This window comes from Sciurus vulgaris (genome assembly GCF_902686455.1).
Source record: "Sciurus vulgaris genome assembly, chromosome: 5".
Classification (NCBI taxonomy): domain Eukaryota; kingdom Metazoa; phylum Chordata; class Mammalia; order Rodentia; family Sciuridae; genus Sciurus; species Sciurus vulgaris.
The window spans coordinates 27,190,035-27,209,498 of record NC_136465.1 but is presented as its reverse complement, the minus strand read 5'-3'; the positions used below and the strand labels follow the sequence as shown (position 1 = coordinate 27,209,498).

General features: G+C 35.9%; 1 protein-coding gene across 1 annotated transcript in view; it reads right to left on the bottom strand.

Moving 5' to 3' along the window:
* GALNTL6 (polypeptide N-acetylgalactosaminyltransferase like 6) overlaps positions 1-19,464 on the bottom strand; it is a 1,118,676-nt gene that overhangs the window by 93,793 nt on the left and 1,005,419 nt on the right. Inside the window, exon 9 of the mRNA XM_079142956.1 lies at positions 5,182-5,289. Within this exon, the coding sequence (XP_078999082.1) occupies positions 5,182-5,289 (108 nt within the window). The remainder of the gene's footprint in view (positions 1-5,181; positions 5,290-19,464) is intronic.

The following is a 19,464-nucleotide window of genomic DNA, read 5'->3' as shown; positions in this document are numbered from 1 at the left end:
ATGCTAATGGTACTCTGGCATATAGATTGCTGAACCGTGTGGACTCAACTGTCATCATCAGGACTATTAGAGAGAAAGAAAGTTCAGTTTGTTTCTCATTTAAACTTCCAGAGCCTATTTAGTGCCTGACACAATAAACATTTTTTTTTTTCAGAAAAAAATTTAAGTCAAAGGAAATCTGGCAAAGGTCTCTGAATTCTAGGCAGAAAGTCTGTCCCTGTCTCCCCAAATCTGTCACTTAGAATTCACTTTGTCCAAGATCAGCTTCAATTTCTTCTGCTTTCCCCTTCCGTCCTTCCCCATTTTGGCACAGATAACTATTTTCTCTCATCGGCCAGAATGGAAGCCTCACAGTCACACTTGACTTCCCTTTCCTTGCACACTGTAGCAAAATTAACAAAAATCTTTTATGCAATTTTCTTTACAAATGTTTCTTTCATTCAAAATGTTAGTTTCTTTAGTCTTTCCTCCCTTAATATTTACTCCTTGGTTGATCTTTCCATTTTGTCTCTTTTATTTTTATCTTGGCACTTTTTGTTCAAAAACCATCAGTTCTTCCCCACAGTCTGAAGGAAGGTCTGTCTTGTGATCTGCATTCAGGGTCCTCCAGTATCTAACTCTGATGCACCTTCATGATTCAACTGAACAGGTCGCAAACACAGTGCTTTGTAACTTTCTGCGCCTGCCTCTTTCTGCCTGGTACCTTGCCTATGCAGGCCCCCTGCTAGGAAGGTCCCTGCAGCTCCTGTTTATTCCAAGCATCTGTAAGGGTCAGGTAATTAGGGGCATGATCCTTGGACAGACCTTGGTTTATAATCCCAATTCTACTCATGTACCATGTAACCTCTCTCTATCCCTTTTTATTGTGAGTTAACATTTTCAAGAACTATGAAACATTCGGTACAATTTGACTTTGAGATTTTACTTCTTTTGTATTGGTACTGTGGATTGAGCCCAGGAGCACTTTACCATTGAACTACATCCCCCGCCCTTTTTATTTTTTATTTTGAGACGGGTCTTGCTGAGTTGCTTATGGCCTCACTAAGTTGCTGCGACTGGTCTTGAACTTGTGATTCTCCTGTCTCAGCCTCCTAAGTCATTGGGATTACAGGCATGTGCCATCACACCAGGCAAGATTTTAGTTCTTATCCTGAAACTTGGGAAAATTGAAATTCTCTCATGTTCTTCGATGGTTGCCATAAATGTTAAGAGGAAATTCTGGAATAAATATTTAAATTTGTAAACATTGTCAAAAGAGAAACACGAAAGTATATAGTTCCCTTTCTGGCACTTTCTGGTGTTCTGTGCATATTTTTTCTTCTTCTGTTGGCAGCAGGGAGGTCAGCTCTTCAAACCTCTAGTCTGCTCCATTTAGTGCAGGGCCGCCCTCCACAGGGCATGGGGATGGCTTGGGGAGACTCATAGGACAAGTAGCTTCCATGAGGACTCCTGTTGCTAAAGTCAGCTAGAATGTTCAGTCACAGGGTGACTGCTTCCACCTTTGTTGTGTACAAAGAGCCACCTGCTTCTGGTCCAATGGCTTTGATGGTCCCCAAACACTGGCAATGATAGGGGAGTCTGTGAATTCCCTCCACCTCCCCCAGGGGTGCCAGTAATGACTGCTCCTCCATCAGAGTGGCTGTGAGAATGAGGCTCTTTCCTTGAGGCTCTTTCAACCGTTTGCTGCCCACACACCCCTGGCTGAGCAAAGCACCACTCAGTGGGCCTTTGCTAAGGAGCTGGTCACTCTTGTGAGGAAAGACAGTCAGTGCCATTCCAAAGGAGGAAGTACTGTCATCTTGGCCTCAGAGTCTTTCTAGTCTCTCTATAACTCTAGAGATAAGCATCTCTTCCCTCAAGGACTTCTTGTTTATATCCAGTGAAATGACACCATGACAGAGCCCCAGTATACTGACATCAGGCTCTGAGCCAACTCAGAAAAGCATCTGAGCTTAGTGCTGATAAGTTGAAAACTCTGATTCCCAGATGAACTGAATTCTAAGCCACCAGGTCCCACATTTTTGCATTTTGTAGGAAATGACAGGGATGCTAAATTTTGTTTTTTGTCAAATAAGGGTGTCAACAAAAATCTACTGTCTTGAATCTGGGTATTAAAAAGAAGGAAGACACTTACACCATGGTAGGAAAGAGATATTATTGACTTGAACGTATTTAGCTTTGTGATTCTTATTTTTCTTGGCTCACAGACACTGGGTGACAACTTGGTCAGAAGTTGGCTCTGGTCACTGGTCCTGAATTTGAGAACTCATTAATAAATTCTTAGGAAACTTATTAATTTAATTGAAGTATCTTTGAAGGTCTTCTTTCAAGTCCTTTAATTTGAGAGGATTGAAAATCACAGGTGTGTTACCCGCTTTTCCTCTTCCTACACATATGCATCTTCATGATGTTTGAATAATGATGTGTTATCTCACATTGTCCTCTAATGGTTTTGTATATGGATATTTTGTTTCTTCCAACCAGCCAGTGATGCTAGGTGAATAAAAAATACTGAATAGTGACTTGAGTTTATCTCTCATAATACACACTAGAACCCTGCTTAGAGAACTGCAGCTTTTTTACACACTTGTGTGTATGTGTGTTTGTGTTTTGGAAGTCTGCTGGAATCATCAATTTGCAAAGGACTTTGTAAGTTCTAAAACAAGCCTTTAGGATCACGTCTCTGGCTCCCTCACCATTTCCTAATGAAGTTAGAAAGATTAAAATATCTATTGGGTAGATACGGTCTGCATTTCAAGCATCTGCATAGTCTCTTATCATTTTTGATGATATAGTAACAATTTAGGTTTCAGCAAGGTAGTTGAGGTTCTCCCACAAAATATCAGAATTGTTTTTCATTTTAATATACTTTTAAACTTAAAAATCATAAAATGTTCCTTAGAGTGACAGTTAAGCTTTGGTATTTATGACCTTCCAATTGCTCTAGCAGTTTAGGAAAAAATTAAAATGAGCCCTCAAGTAAAATTTAAGTGGAAAAGATTAAAATTCAGAATTATGGACTTTTCTCATTTGAATGAATCCTCACTTTTTCCTGGAAGTTTTATGTGCTAGGCCTAGATTCCTTATATTTGACATTCCTTGAAAAAGTACTTCATTTCTTTCTTGAAAATACATGAAGAGTTTTATTTTTTGAAAATAAACCCTTTCAGATCAGAACAACTTTCTCCACCCAGCTATTGTACTCTGCTTTTAACTACAAACCCAGCATACCCAGCATCCTTTGCCAAAGATGGGTTCCTTCTGGGGCCCAAGCTAGGAGCATTTGAGTGAGTGAAAGAGGATCAGTGACAAGACATCATTATCTTTAGGGTTTTTGATTTTATCTTATTTTTTTTAGGGTTCCCAGGATTGAACTCAGGGGCACTTGACCACTGAGCCACACCCCGAGTTCTATTTTGTATTTTATTTAGAGACAGGGTCTCACTGAGTTGCTTAGTGCCTCGCTTTTGCTGAGGCTGGCTTTGGACTCGCAATCCTCCTTCCTCAGCCTCCTGAGTTGTTGGGATTACAGGCATGTGCCACCTCGCCTGTCTAGGGTATTTTAAAATGCTATTAGTTGTGATATCCACATGGCTGATTTGTGATATGTGCTCAAAATTGTTTAATCTTTACCCTTCTTGTGAATTCTTATTTTCTGATTCATGTGTATTAAGTCTTATGACTAAATAAAACCATTAAAGCACAATTTATGAGTAAATTATTTCTTTCAACAAATATGTGAGTGAACTCTCAACATTATCCTAGGTTTTGAGAGTATAGTAGCCGATATTACTAAATTAAATCATTTCAGTTCTTGAATCATTTCATGATTTGGTGATTGGTCTCTTTTCTTCAAATAGTGGATTTCTACGGCTATTTACTTGAGTATGTTAATTATTTGGGTGGGGGAAAGGAATAATAAGAGTTTTCTTTCAAGATTCCTATGATGTAATCTCATTACTATGACCTCTAAATGTTAGGAAAAAAAAAAGAATAGATGCAACTAAAGAAAAATGGACCCTTCACAATTTCAGAAAGGAATAAAGAGGAATAGCCTACCATCAAAAAAGTCTCATTGGAAGAGAAACTTTTATTGTGCTTCATTAAATATTTGTTTTGTTAAAAAAAAACCATAATAATTTCTCTCTTAATTTTCCTGATTAATTCTTTCAACAAATATTCGAGTGCTCACTAACCACTGTTCTAGGTGGTTGAGAGTGGGATTAATATTCTAATGAATCCTAATGAACTAGTTTTATTATTATTATTATTACTATTGTTATTATGCAAAAGCTTGTTAAGTGAGCATATTGAGCTTTATATAAAAGACTCCAGTAGTTATACATTTCAGTTTTGCTAATAAAAGAACCAAAAAGAATATTTTAGGATTTGATTCCAAGGGGAGCATTATGCAGAGTGAAGTGGTAAAGCCTCTTTTTCTAGATTCGACCTCTAAGAGAGTGGTGCCAGCTATGAGGAAAGCAGCATGGAAAACCGAGAAATGGTCAGGACTGTTTGGAGCAGGATTGTGACTAAGTCCTTCGATTTAGGTATGAAAACATTCTGAAGGGTGGAAGAGGAAAGCATCATTGCATCTGGTCTATGAGAAAGATTTTATTCAAAACAACATCTGGAAAAACGAAACCTAGTCTTGGCCAATTTTGGAATTTTGAGGATGAGGTAAAATTTTAGGCAGAGTTGTCCCTACTTCCAAACACAAAGAAGACAGAGTTTGGGCCTTCATCTTCCCCACCTCCCATTTACTCTTTTCTCCATCTGATTAATTATGTGTTCATGTCGGGGAGGGAACTGGTGGTCTGCTCTGTTGACCTGGGCTTACACTGCTACTCTGCTATTTGCAATTCATGTGAGCAAGAACCAGCACCTCACTAAGCTTCCACTTTCCCACTTATAACATAAAGAAAAGAGTACAACCTTAGAAGGTAATGGTGAGGATTGAATATAATGCATGCAAAGATGCTCTGAAACAATTAATAACAAGAATTAGCATAACAGGTAATACTTCCTTAAGTGATGGAAATAAAGCTGAGAAGCACAGGAACTCTCTATATCTGAAGTTACTCTCAGTCTGTGCCTTAGATTACACATGTGTGAAGCTGATTCCTTTCCCTACAGGAAGCCCGTCTGAAGCCCAGTCTGATCTGATGCCCAGTTACTCACTCTTGCCAGGCTGGTCCCAGATGGAACTTTGTAAGGGACATACTTCCTGTAGATATGACCAACTCTAGAACAGGGAACATCAAACATTTCTCCTCCACACATCCAAACCTAAAGAGAGGAAAGTACAACAAAAGAGAACAGTGAATTTCAAAAAGTATGATTCAAACTAATAATTCATAAAGGAACAATTAACAGGATTCATAAAATATCTTAAGACTGTCTTAAAGTTGATAAATGAATAACTTCTGTTTTAAGTGGCTAACCAAGAAAACCCTTTTTTAAAAAATATTAGAGCTTCGTAGTTATAATAGTTTGGTTAATCTCGACAATTTCTACATACATGGAAATTGATTTCAGTTCACGACTTCCCCTTTTCCATTCCCTCCATCCACCTCCCTCTCCTTCTCCTTCCTCAACTCTACTAGATTTCCTTTGCTCATCTATTATTTTGTATTCGATTGGTCCTTTATGTAATCTTATCTTTCCCTCTCTTTTTTCCTTTATTTTACTTTAGCATCCGCATATGAGAGAAAACATTCAACCTTTGAGTTTCTGAGTTTAGCTAATTTCACTTAGCATGATATTCTCCATTTCCATCTGTTTACCTGCAAAGGCTATAATTTCATTTTTTTTATGACTTAGTAGAACTCTGTTTTGTGTGTGTGGGTGTGTGTGTGTGTATCTCATCACAATTTCTTAATTCATTTCTAAATCCAGTTTCTAAATCCGGGTTGATTCTGTAATTTAGCTATTGTGAATTGTACTGCTATAAATATCGAGGTGGAATTATTGCTGTAGTATGTTTATTTTAGATCTTTTGGGAAAATATCAAGGAGTGGGATAGCTGGGCTGTATGGTAGTTACATCCCTAGTTTTTTGAGGAATCTCCATACTGCTTTCTAGAGTGGTTGTACTAGCCTGCCCTCCCACCAGTGAAGTGTAAGTGTTTTCTCCCCACAATCTCACCAACCATTTATTTAAAAACCCACACTTTTAAAACTTAGGTTCATAAAAGCATAGAAACAAAATACTAGTGCAGTAATGTTTTATTTCCATATGCAATATGTTGGCTTTTTAAAAAATTGTAGTAGAATTTTATCACAAATATAGTACTGAACCAACACTTAATGCTTTGACATCTTATTTATATAGACATTTGTTACAATAATTTTATTGTGAAATCATATGAAGATATAATGTTAGAATTTAAAATGTCAGCTTAAGAACTTAAAATATAAAAAGTGAAACTTTTCAAATGGATGAGTAAGCTAAGGAACATAAACACATTCATACTTTAAGTTAAATGTAGTTTCTGAAACAGCAGTGTTAACATTAAATATCATAATTGCATTCTTATTTCTAGCCACCACCAATCTTTCTTTAGGTACTGATAATAATTGGCTAGTAATGTGGATTCAGGAAATATTAAAGTCAAGGTATGTGTTAAGATGCCATATTTATATATAGAAATAAAAGTTAATTGGTTATATTTTACTGTGAATGTACACACACACATACTATCATGGTTTTACATAACAGACTATGTGCTATAAAAGGGATAATTATCAAAACACAAATCCAGATTTTACAGAGGCTATATTTTTAGCAATTTTCTTTGCAAGAAAAATGATTTAAAAATGATTTAAAAGAGGTTTTTTAAGAGTTTCAGAGTGGGATGCAGAGGCATGTGCCTATAGTATTAGTTACTTGAGAGATGGGAATATCAGTTAAACTCATGAGTTGAAGACCAAGCTGGGTAATATAGTGAAGCACCATTAAAAAAAGAGAGAGAGATTGATTAAATTTATGTATCAACCTGATATCAAGCTGTAATACATATAGCTTATTTTAAAGTGTAATCCTGAAAAAGATAAAGAGAAATGTTTATGTTTTCACTTAAATTTATTTCCAACTTCTCTAAGAGGATTGCTACCTCAAGAGAGACTGGTTGAATTTTATATATGTATATATATATATATATATATATATACAAGACACTAATTTTACCAAAAAATGTAGATAAATAGATCAGCAGAGTAGAGGAAAGGGAATAGGGGGAGGGAAGGAAAGGATAAGGGTAAGGACTGGGGACTGAACTGGAGCAAATTATATATTCCATGCATTTATAATCATGTCAGAATGAATCCTAATGATATGTATAACTAATATGAACCAATAAGAAAAGAGAATGGTTGAATAAATAGTGATTATAGTAAGTAGAAGTCCAAGGGAAAGCAATGAAATTATTAAAATAATACTCAGTTGCTTTAATTGAGTTGAGGATTACTCATGGTATTAATTTCTATTTGATGTGATAATTATTAGTAATTGAGATTATACCATCAGAAATGCATGTGGATGATAAAGAGTTGGTAGAGGCCATGAACATTCTGAACTATAGCATCAACATCTGGAAAGATCTCAAGAGAATAGAGTTCTATAAGATTAAAAATAAAAAGGGTAAATATAGTAAGCTGTTCCAGGATCTAAAATATCAACTGTTCTGGAGCAGGAGAGGTTGGAAAAAAACTGAGTAGCACAAAATCCATATCACCAGTAGTTAAGTAAAGATAGTTTAGAGATCAAGGGACCAGATCTATCTGTAGGCCTAAATCTTTTGCTAATTTCCAGGTAAACGTTATGTGTATCTGATATGGGGATTGAACCAAGGAATTTATGCATACTAGGCAAGTGTTTTATCACTAAATCACATCCCAAGACTAAATTTTATATATCTTTATAAAGGGAATGACCAAAGAGGGCAAGGGGTAAAAATGTGTCTCCAAAGAAGTAAAGAAATGAGGTGGATAGTCTTGATAAAACTCAGAAAGACTCTTTGAATATTTGAATAACCTAGTATTTGAATGAGGTATTTTATAGACCCTCAAGGAGATAGTATCACAATTGATAGCATAGAATTATAAGAGGACAGATTTCAACCTAGTGAGAAAAGACATTTCTAATAGAATGATTAAAGATGGAATGGGCTTCCTGTATCCTAGATGTGTTGAAATCTGCAGTAGATGGCCTAGTTGATGGATAATAGATGAATAATTGATCCAGCTAATATTTTAAGTTAATCCTAATAACAGGAATTAGCATTTATGAATATTTTTTACCCTTTTCATGGACTATTTGATAAAATGATAAGCTTGCAACTCAATGACGGACTTTATTATTTCCCCTATTATATAAACAAGAAGATAGCACTTTAGAGAAGACAGTAACTCGTTCAAAACTACATAACTCGTCACCTCCAGAACTGAGATTTGAAATGTAGTGTCTAACTCTGATACCCACATACATATATTTTATCCACAAAGTCAGTAAACTTGTCTGTAAAGGGCCAGATAGGAAATACTTTTGCCTTTACAGGTCAGAGGGTCTCTTTTGCAACTACTCAAACTTGGTAATATGTATGAAACTTTGTTTATAAAAACAGGCAGTAGGTCATAATTTAGTTGCCCTTCTTATATAAGGTACAAAGTACTATCAAATACTGATATTCAGTGATTCTAAAATAATATATGCAGGAGATTATATTTTCCAAAATTAGATATCACAATATCTCCTATTGCTCATACTCGTCTTCCATATGACCTTGGTAGCCTCTGACTGAGATGTGGATCTAGGTCCTCTCTCTTTATGAGCAGACTTGTGAATTCTTAAACCTGTAGAGTTTAAGTGCCTAAGGCTATATCATAGGCTAAGTTAAAGACAGTGTGACTTCTACTCACCTACTATGGAACTCAGTTTTGGCAATCTGAGCTGCCATGTAAGAAATCTGGCTTCTTGAAGTTACCTAGCCTTGTTATGAATTAGTCCAAGACCTATGAGAATCCATCTTTAGGTTCTTGGTCAGCAGGTCAGTTGAGTTTTCAACTGATGGCCACCATCAAATCTCAGACATATGAATCAAGAATTCTTTCAATGATTCCAGTATATAGCTGTTGAGTCACATCCAGGTGAGACTCCACATATTGTGGAGCAGAAACAAGCCATCTACTTTGTGCCTGTTTTGAATTTGGTACCCACAGAATTCATAAGCTTAATAAAATGGTTGTTTTGTGCTGCCATTTTTCTGGGTACTATGTTAGGCAGCGATAGTAACTAGAATTACATATTTTCAAATCCAAGATAAAGGTGAACTGCTAGCAGATAACTAAAGTTTATGGATCCCCTACACATTTCATCTTATTGTAGGAGATAGAGTGCTAGGACTTATCGATTTCTGTGCTCATTTCTTCCTAGGCACACTACCAACCTATAATTCCTTTGTATTTGGATGGACGATGCAATTTGAAGGTGAATGGAAGTGATGTGCATCACTCTGGGACAAAGAAATTATGAGTGAACTTCCTTCTCTACTGTTTTCTTAATTTATTTTTTCTTCAGTCTTATCAATTGGAGAAGATCTAGAGAGGACTTCAGGCCCTGGGAGATGGTGGAGTCATTAAATGGACAGGGTCTGGATTCCTGAAAAATTGGAGAGAGCAGTGCATCCTCTTTGTCCTTCAATTCTGGACCAGACTGTAACAGGAAGGATAGAGAGGACTTACCATGTTATATTATCAAGATTTGGGATTGTTGTAGCACTTAGTCCACTCTAACTGATATTTATTTACTCTTTGTTTCTTCTAATATTTTTAATCTAAGAGCTATAATTATTTGAGAGATTATTAGTTTTTCATTTTAAAGAAGTAGAATTTGAAAAGTACTTAAAACACTAAATGAAGGGGAGGAATACAGGAAGGTTGATAATGTTAGTACTATGTTTAATCAAATGTCAGTTCTTATTGTTCAAAGATAATTAAACATAAAGGTAAATAAGTCCTCTTATTCACACTAGGAGATAGAAAATTGTTAACATAGCCCTTTATTTTCATAAAAAAGGTGACCATATTGATCCCATTTGTGGAGTTGGTAAATCTTTTCTGTAGGATTAAGGGGTGGTGACAAGTGAGGGCAAGATATGGGACCAAAGCCTATTTTTTGGCCTTATTCTACTTTTTGATTCATGAGTTCTCATAGAACACATAGCAAGTGGACCAAAGTGGACTAAATGCTTCTTTTGAGAGAGTTTGTCAGAGTGAACTCTGCCACAATAGACGTTTCAATAAGTCATCGTCGCCTGATGTTATGTCCCCTGCCAAATTGATATGGTGCAATCCTAACTTACAGTATAGGAAGTGGGCCTTTGGGAGGTAATTAAGTCATGAGGGTGAAGCCCTCATGGATGGGTTTTCCATGAGAGGATATGATGAGAAGGTGGTCTCTTTCAATCTAGTAGAGAATTCTCACTAGAACACAACCATTCTGGCATCCTAATTTCAGAATTCCAGTGTCCACAACTGTAAGTAATACATTTCTGCCATTAATAAGTAACTCGGTCTTTGGCAGTTCATTATAGCAGCTCCAATGGATTAAGACTCCTTCCTTTTAAAGATATGACAAAGCATACTAATAGACTCACAGAAATCCATTTTCAGAGGGTCACTCTTATTGTAGTTTCTAAAGATCTATGTATCAGTTTCTCATTGATGTGTAACAGATTACCATAAATTTAGTGGCTTGAAACAACATACATTTATCATATCACAGTTCTGTAGGTCAGAAACCATCCGGGATCAGCTGGGTTTTCTACCTACATTCTCACAAGGTTGAAGTCCAGGTGTTTACTGGACTGAGTTGGGATCTGGAGCCTCAGTGGAATAGTCCACTTCCATTTAGATTGTTGGCAGTTGAAGGAAGAGGGCCATTTCTGAATGTTGCCTACCATAATTTCTAATGAATTAAAATTCATGTCTTCTATTAATAACCTATTTCTTATTCTTAAAATTCTTTCTGTTTTTTTTTTTTTGATAGCAAAGTCAAATTTAGGAAACTTCTGCCCACATTTTTAAAATGATAAATTCAATGTTAAGAAAGAATCCTGGTTTATTTATTTTTCTCTGTACTGTCACTATGATCACTTAAAAACATAAATCTGAGCACATTATGCCTCCATTAAAATCTATCACTGGTTTTCTGTTGCTCTTAGGGTAAAGTTATAACTCCTCAATAAGTTTTCCAAGGCCGTGCAAAATTGAATTTGTCTCTCAATCACTACTCTCACATTCCCCTGGCCAGTGCTATTTTTAAATCATCAGAAAGGAGCTCATTTCCCTCCCCAGGGCTTGTTGCCATGTTGTTCTCTCTAAAGGAATTTCTACCTCCCTCATCCCATTCCTGCTTTGTTCATATTGTTTACCTTATTTCCCAGATTTCAGCTTCACTGTCACAAATGAGCCCTTCAATTTGGTCAGGACTCCTGTTTTATGCTCTCATTTCATCCTGTACGTTTCTTCTATGTATTTAATTTCAGTAGTTCTCCCTTATTCATGGTTTTGTTTTCCATGGTTTCTGTTACCCATGGTCAACCACAGTACAAAAATATTAAATGGAGAATTCCAGATTGAGAGAGAAAGAGAGCACATTCACATAACTTTTATTCTAGTGTAGTGTTAGAATTGTTCTATTTTATTATTTGTTATTATTAATCTCTTACTGAAGATTAAACTTTATTATAGATATGCTTGTATTTAGGAAGAAAACGGTATATATAATGATAGATGTTACCTTTGATTTCAACATCTGCTGGGTGTCTTGGAACTCATTCCCCTCAGATAAGAGGAAAGTACTGTGATTGAGTCAATAAATATGCAGTGAGCACTTACTGTATGCCTGACATCCTTCACTGGGCTGGAGCTATCATGTGTGACTGATTCAAAGTTCTGAACGTAGCAAGTTTTCTTTCAAATGGAGATTGCAATCACAATAACCATAATTAAGTAATTTGTGATTTCTTATATGATTCATTTAGTGTTTGCTTCCCCTCATTGGACTATAAGTTCCTTTATTATTTAATTCATTATTATATCTTCAGCTACCAATGGAGGACTCAGAACATAATAAATATTCAAGTATTTGTCAAGTGATTGAGTACTATCACCTCTTGTTTTAATTATGTGTATGCACCTAGTTGTACAGAGACCCATAAGGCTTTTCCAACATAGTGTTGCTTCATACCACCTAGGGCTACCTTGCTTTTTACCATAAATATACCCCTTTGATTTTCCCAAACCTTAGAACTATTTTCATTTCTCTACCATAGGTATTGCTACACACTTTTTCATTATTTTCAGTCTTCTCCATGAAACTGTGCATATTTCAGTAGAAATACCCACATTGACACAGTAAGAGATGTGTTTAGATAACAATGTGGGAACATGGCTCACTCAGAAAGCACACTTGTTGTGGTATTTATCAAGTGTGTATTTATTTTCTATATTTATATTTTTATGCAGGTTTATGTTTTTAAAAACCATCCCTGGTAGTATGATAGTCTTAAAAAAAAACTATGTCATGCCATTCATAAAGTATCTAATTCTTAGAGAAATGTTTTACATTTACAAATAATGTGTCTTCTTTTGACAACATAAATATTTTAAAGAAGTGTTATTTTACCCATGAATGAACATAGAGCTTTTAAAATATAATGTAGCTCAAATTGACTGAATAATTGAATGTTTGCCTTATTTTTAAATCACTTTTTGATATCAGCCACAAACTGGAATTTAGACATAAAGAATGTTAAATTGAATGGAATCATATAATTATACTGGTCACATGGAATATAAAATTAGCTTTACTAAGAAACTGATTGTCAGCAGGATGATAAAGGAATGTTATTCAATGTAAATGAAGCATACTCTACTATATGGAAATAGTGATCTAAATTGTCAAAAAATATTTATTAATACATTCACTTTCCAAATTGTGATCTCTCCACTCAGCTCCTACTCATTCCTCCCTCCTTTCTCCCTTTGATCAAGCTATTCTGGCTTCTTTTCTGTTCTTTCCACAAGCTGGATACTCTCCTACCTTAGGGCATCTGTACTGTTTCTTCTCTCTGCCTGGAATTTTCTTCTTCCAGAGCTGCACATGGCTATTTACCTCATTCCCTTCAAGTCTTATCTTCAAATATTCCTGCTCCCAAGACCTTCTCACCCTGTGCTCCCAGTAATCATCACCATTCTTTGCTTTTGTTCTCACAGCACACACACCTTCTAACTCAGCAGATCTCTCTCTTATTGTGTACATTGTTTACCTGCCTCTTCTACAAAAAAGACAAGGATCATTGTGTCTGATCGTCATGTCTGTTTTTCTTTGAGAGATTTGTCTTGAGCACCTGGAACAATGCCTAAAACAGTTGATGCCCAGTATTTTTGAATGAATGGATGCTTGAATGAATTATTGGTTTATTAATACAAATTAGTTTATTACAGACAACTCAATTGCTTTATGATTACCCATTCTGTGACTGCTATTAAAAATAAGTTGATATCTAGAATATTCAAATACAAATGTCCAAATAATAAGTTACCTTGACCATTTTTTCATTCACAAGTAGTTTATTATAAAATGAAGCAATGGCTGATGTTAAAAATATAAGACACTGTATATAACTAAGTAATTTTTTGGGATGGAAAAATAACTTTCTAACTGAATGGCATGACTTGAACAGGCTAAGATTGAAAAACTGAAGACTAGATAGTCAAAGACCCTACCATCTATCTAGAAATTAAAACGTTGTTGACCTGAAAAGTTTTGGTAAGTAGATACTGAGAAAAGCCATGTCTATCATTGTGTCTGTCTGTGTCCTCTGTCTTAATCTCAGAAAATGGGTTTTGAGGTTATTCTTGGAGATAGAAAAAAAAGAAGACAGCTTATTTTTGACATTTCCTGATCAAAAAGGTAGTCAGAAAATTAGAAATCAGAAATTAGAAATGCCTTTACTCCATGTACAAACAGAGAAACAACATGTATCCCATTTGTTTACAATTAAAAAAAAATGGATCTGCAGTCTTTGAAAATTTTAATGAGGTTATAGTACATTTTATTCTTTGGGGAAAAAGCTCTAGTTTCTTGAGCTATCTGCTTAGGACTGACTCTCTCTCTCTCTCTAAGAAAGAAAGGTTCTGTTAAGTCAATATATAAAAATCCTGTCAAAACTATCTTGGGTTTAAAGAGTTTCTAGATGTCAGGCTGGTGACAGTTTGAGAGGACTGGCTGATCATAAAATCACAGGTTTTAAGATGCAGTGTTCATATTTAGGGTAACGTCAAACAGTCTTAAAACAGTGATTGAGGTGGAGAATAGAAATTATAAACAAATCTAACTTGTTGGTTTATTCAACATAGTAAGTTGTGGGGAATAAAAATGAATTTGAACACCTTAAGAATGCTTCTTTGGGTAAAATATTATGGTTAGATACTTAATTCATCATTTCCCTTAATTCATTACTTCATAGCTTAGAAGGTGCATTAGAGGCAGAATGTCTGATTTTTTACCATATTTCCATATGCCTCTGGACTTTGTCTTATTGCTTAAACTGCCTGGATTCACCATCTGCTAAAAATAAGTAAGAGTTCTTTAGACATTATTTTAAGGTGGTTTTTTTTGTGGTGGAACAGCTTCCTACTTTTAGGTGAATATCCAAATGTGAGATTCTCCTTTGGTTCTCAGTTGTGCTGCGCAACAGGATTCAGGTCAGGGGTATCAATGTCCTTTTCCAGGGTTCATCATATTCCAACATCCTGGCAGGTGGCCAAGCAGAAAAGGAAGTCTTGAGAACTATTGGTGGCTTGAGGCATGTGTGCGAGGGAACAAAGTGGACACGAGAGCCACAGAGGGTGGAGATTCAGAGAAGGGTCCTAGAAGCACTTAAGGTCTGGAACCTTTAAGAGACTCACCCATTCTCCTGACTTTTTCACAGTTGCTTACATGAGCTCTCTCCTAATTTCCCCCTTTCTTGGAATGCATTGGGGTTTTGTCTTTTTGCACACCAAACATTTTGAATAAAACCCTCTTCTTGAATAGTGAGAGTTTGGGTGTGTAGGAGTGCTGAAAATGAGCTTTGAAGAGAGCACTTCAGTCCAACACGACTCAAATAAATACCATTGCAAAAAACACCAAGGCAACGCAAAGTGATTTCCTCACTTCAGTTTAGAAATTCGTGAAAAATCTTATTTGTTTTTGATTAATTTTTAAGCGATATTCAATATGAAGATGTTTCACCAAAATAAAAAGAATGTGAACGTTTTTGGGGGGAAAAGTTTCATAATAGCCTTTGCAGTTTATTTTATGTTGAGAAGTGGATATGCTTTTGTGATAGAGTTCCAGTGGGCCGGCTGTGATTTGGGAAGTTACCACCCTTTCCTGAGTCTCTTTTTCATCCTCTGTAAAGTTGGGGTAACAAATATACTTCACAAGGAAGGACTAAGTAAGACAGCGTCCAGTGGTGGCATGTAATATGTGTTCAGGAATGGTGATCGTATGATACGATCTGCCTGTGGACAGTGCAGTTGAAGGCTAAGATGGTGGTCATGCATTCACACGTTGACATCCATGATAAGACAACATGCACACCTGTGAAGGTGTGTGTTGGGGGAGCAGGAATTGTATTTAGAACTTCGACTCTCACAATCTGGAAAACAGGAAGAAGTTTTGGTTCCAACCTAAGTTCGTTGGCCTTGGATGTTGCAGGTTGCTGACTTGGAAGTAGAGAATAAAAATAAATCCCTAAAGCTCTAAAGTTAATGTAGTTATCCAATCTGGAGGTTCATTGGGATTTGGGTGGAAGGCTTAAGAATTTTATGAAGAGTTTTGTCTTTTTCTTTTTTTTTGGTAACTTTCCATACAAAAACCTCTTGAACTAGGGTATAAATTGCTTTATCAAGCCAGAAGCATTAGAGTGATTAATTTTCTTTTTTTTCTTGTTAGGGAAAAGGGCAACAGAAAAATAAAAAAAGTTAGGAAAAAAGTCTCAATATTAAAAAAAGATTTCAGCAGGAAGTCAAATTGACCTCAGCACAGGTGCTGAATGCCGTGTAAATTGTTATAACTTGCTCACTTTACAACTATCTATAGACGTTAAAATAAAATTGAACAGGGAATTAGGAAAATGCCATCAGATGTAAAGGAAGTAACAACTGGGAGGAATTCATACTTGCCGCTAGGCTTATATCTAATAGACATAAAATTTAACTTGAAAATGCTCTGTTCCACCTGAGGTACCTTTTGTTGGGTAATTGAAATGAATCTCAGACTGGCTTGTGAGACATTTAGCAGCTGTTTCTGTTTATCTTTGAGTTTCTGAATGAGTTCAGAGTCATTTTAATATTTTCTTTGGAAGATCAATTCTGGGCATGTGGAATTAAAATGGATATTTTTATGTCACCTAGGCTAAATATTCTAGGGGAAAAATCCCTTCAGGAACAACTCTGGCTATTTTCTTGTGTATTTGGAGGTGTACTGTGTGTCATAAAAAGGCTTCTGTCACATTTCAGATTCAAAATACAACTAGACTTTGAAGTACTTTGCAGGCTCAGAAGTAAGGAGCATCTCTAATATAGCTGTCTCATAAAAGCAATGAGAAGGTATATAAAATATTTTAGAACCATCCTTGGCATAAAAAGGATTTCTAATGAGCACATTTTATAAGGCTAAATTTATTTCTAACACAAGCATCATCATGATAGTTTATATGAGATGGCTTAAGGGAAAATAGTACACTCCTAAAACACGATTGAGTTGTACCCTTCTAGGAAGGCAAATAAACTATTTTAGGAGTATAAATTAAACACCTCAGGAGGAAATTTTTGCATTTTCAGACAACAATGGTGAAAGTGGAGAATGTTTATTAATTAGAATGGCAGGTTCTGTGCTAGTGTATTGGTGGCTTGCCTTAGGAACACGTGTATGAGAAGTTAGTCAATGTGGTGGCGGGGGGAGGGAAAGAGGAAATGACTTAGGGACAAGGATGTGGTGCTGAGGATCAAACATGAGGCCTCCCTTTTTTTTGGGATGCTAGTTTGTTATTATTTTGTAGTTTGAATCCCTTGGGGTCCAGACCTGTGGACCAGGAACAAGAATACCATTGAACACAGGCTACTTCTCTGAGTTTAAGGATTTCCCAGTGGACTAAAATCCTCCTGTTAGTGTAGAGGTTTGGGCCAGATTAATATCCTTCCTTCCTTCCTTCCTTCCTTCCTTCCTTCCTTCCTTCCTTCCTTCCTTCCTTCCTTCCTTCCTTCCTTCCTTCCTTCCTTCCTTCCTTCCTTCCTTCCTTCCTTCCTTCCTTCCTTCCTTCCTTCCTTCCTTCCTTCCTTCCTTCCTTCCTTCCTTCCTTCCTCCCTCCCTCCCTCCCTTCCTCCCTTCCTCCCTTCCTCCCTTCCTCCCTTCCTCCCTTCCTTCCTTCCTTCCTTCCTTCCTTTCTCCCTTTCCTTCCTTCCTTCCTTCCTTCCTTCCTTCCTTCCTTCCTTCCTTCCTCCTTCCTTCCTTCCTTCCTTCCTTCCTTCCTTCCTTCCTTCCTTCCTTCCTTCCTTCCTTCCTTCCTTCCTTCCTTCCTTCCAGGGGGTGTAACTGGGGATTGAACTCAGCCACTAAACCTATTTTGTGTTTCATTTAGAGACAGGATGTAATGTGGTGTAATGTGTGGGACAGTAGACTTCAGGTCCTTTCTATTCTTTTGTCCCTTGGCATAGACGCAAATGTTTAAAAGCATTCTACCAGTCTAATAAGACGGTCCTCTATTCAGGGATCCTGCTTTGTGATATTGGCTGATTCCTTTTCAGCATTTAACAAATGTCAGAAATTATCTTGTTTATTTATCCATTTATTTATATATAATGTATCTTTTTTCATACTACATTCCATTATCATTTCTTTGGCTGTGATATTCTCACTGTCTTTTGCATCATAGGCTTTCAATAAATATTTTCTGGGTGCGTGAGTATGTCTGTGAATATTGTCAGCATGTGAAACTGTACATAGTATTGCAATTTTGCTATGTAAGTACTTACATATTAAGTATTACATACTGTATTATACATGTTTTATATATAAAATAACATTTATCTGCCTACTTTTGTTTTTGCACATATGTTCTATACTTTACTTTTTTTTTTTCACTTATCAGTGGGTTTGAATATTCCATATTGCTAAAAATAAAGGTGACACATTCTTTTTAAAGGCCATACTATAGTCTATAGTCTAGGTATATAATAATTGTTAGTTTGTTTCCTAGTGATGAATATTTAAGTTTCTTCATTTTTTGTCAATGAAACAATAACAAGATAAATATTTTGCATACAGGTCATCTCACATGTGTGAGTTTATCTTTGGGTTCAGTGAATAGAAATGAAGTTGTTGAGCCAACACACGAACATATTTAAAATTTTGGAGGATATGTGCTAATTGTTCCCCATGGAGATTGTACCACTTTTCACTACTATAACTGATTCTAGGCCCTTGTCAACATGTTGTTGTCAGACTTCTCCGTGTGTGTGTGTGTGTGTGTGTGTGTGTGTGTGTGTGTGTGTGTTTTGTGGTGCTGAGGATCAAACATGAGGCCTCCCACACACAAGGTAGCTTAGGCTACATCCCCAGCCTAAACTTCTTCATTGTTGTTAATGTAAGAGGTGAAAAATATTCCATTTTTTTTTTCAGTTTGTGTATTTCTTAAAATACTTAAGGATGAATAACTTTCCATAGTCATTTGTATTTCCTTTTCTAGGAACTGTCTGTTCTAATATTTTGCCCACTCTTAGAAACTATGTCATCTTACTGATTTGTGGAAGATCTTTATGTGTTAAGGGGATTAGTTACAAATAATTTCTCCATATTGTCACTTGATTTTTTCTGTTTTCCTATATAACCATTTTTTAATGTGGATGGATTAATCTTTATTTGCTTCTTCTTCTTTTCTTTTTTTAAATCATACTTAGGGAACTTCCACCATTCTAGTTTTTCCATGATTTTTGTAATTATTATATATACATTTTTCATTTTTAGTGCTTTAGACAGTTTAATCTTCTTAGGCTCTATTTTTGTACGAAGTGTGGGATTCAGTTTTATTTCCCCCACAAATGAATAGTTTTCCCATACTATTTACCAAGGAAACCCTTATCTTCCTCTTGATTTGATATTTTCACTTTTTCTTATATCGAATTCACTTATTTATCTGGGACTCTTTCAATTCTGTGCCACAGGGATCAATATTTGTTCATGCAGATTTTATTATGTGTTTTATCTGCTATGGTTAGCCTATTATCATAAGTCACCAAAGTTTTCTTGATTTATGTATGTTTCCCCTTAAGAACTAGAAACATTTTATTTAGCACACATACAAAATACATGTTACCATTTTTAGGGAGATTGCACTAGATTGATGAGTTTCCT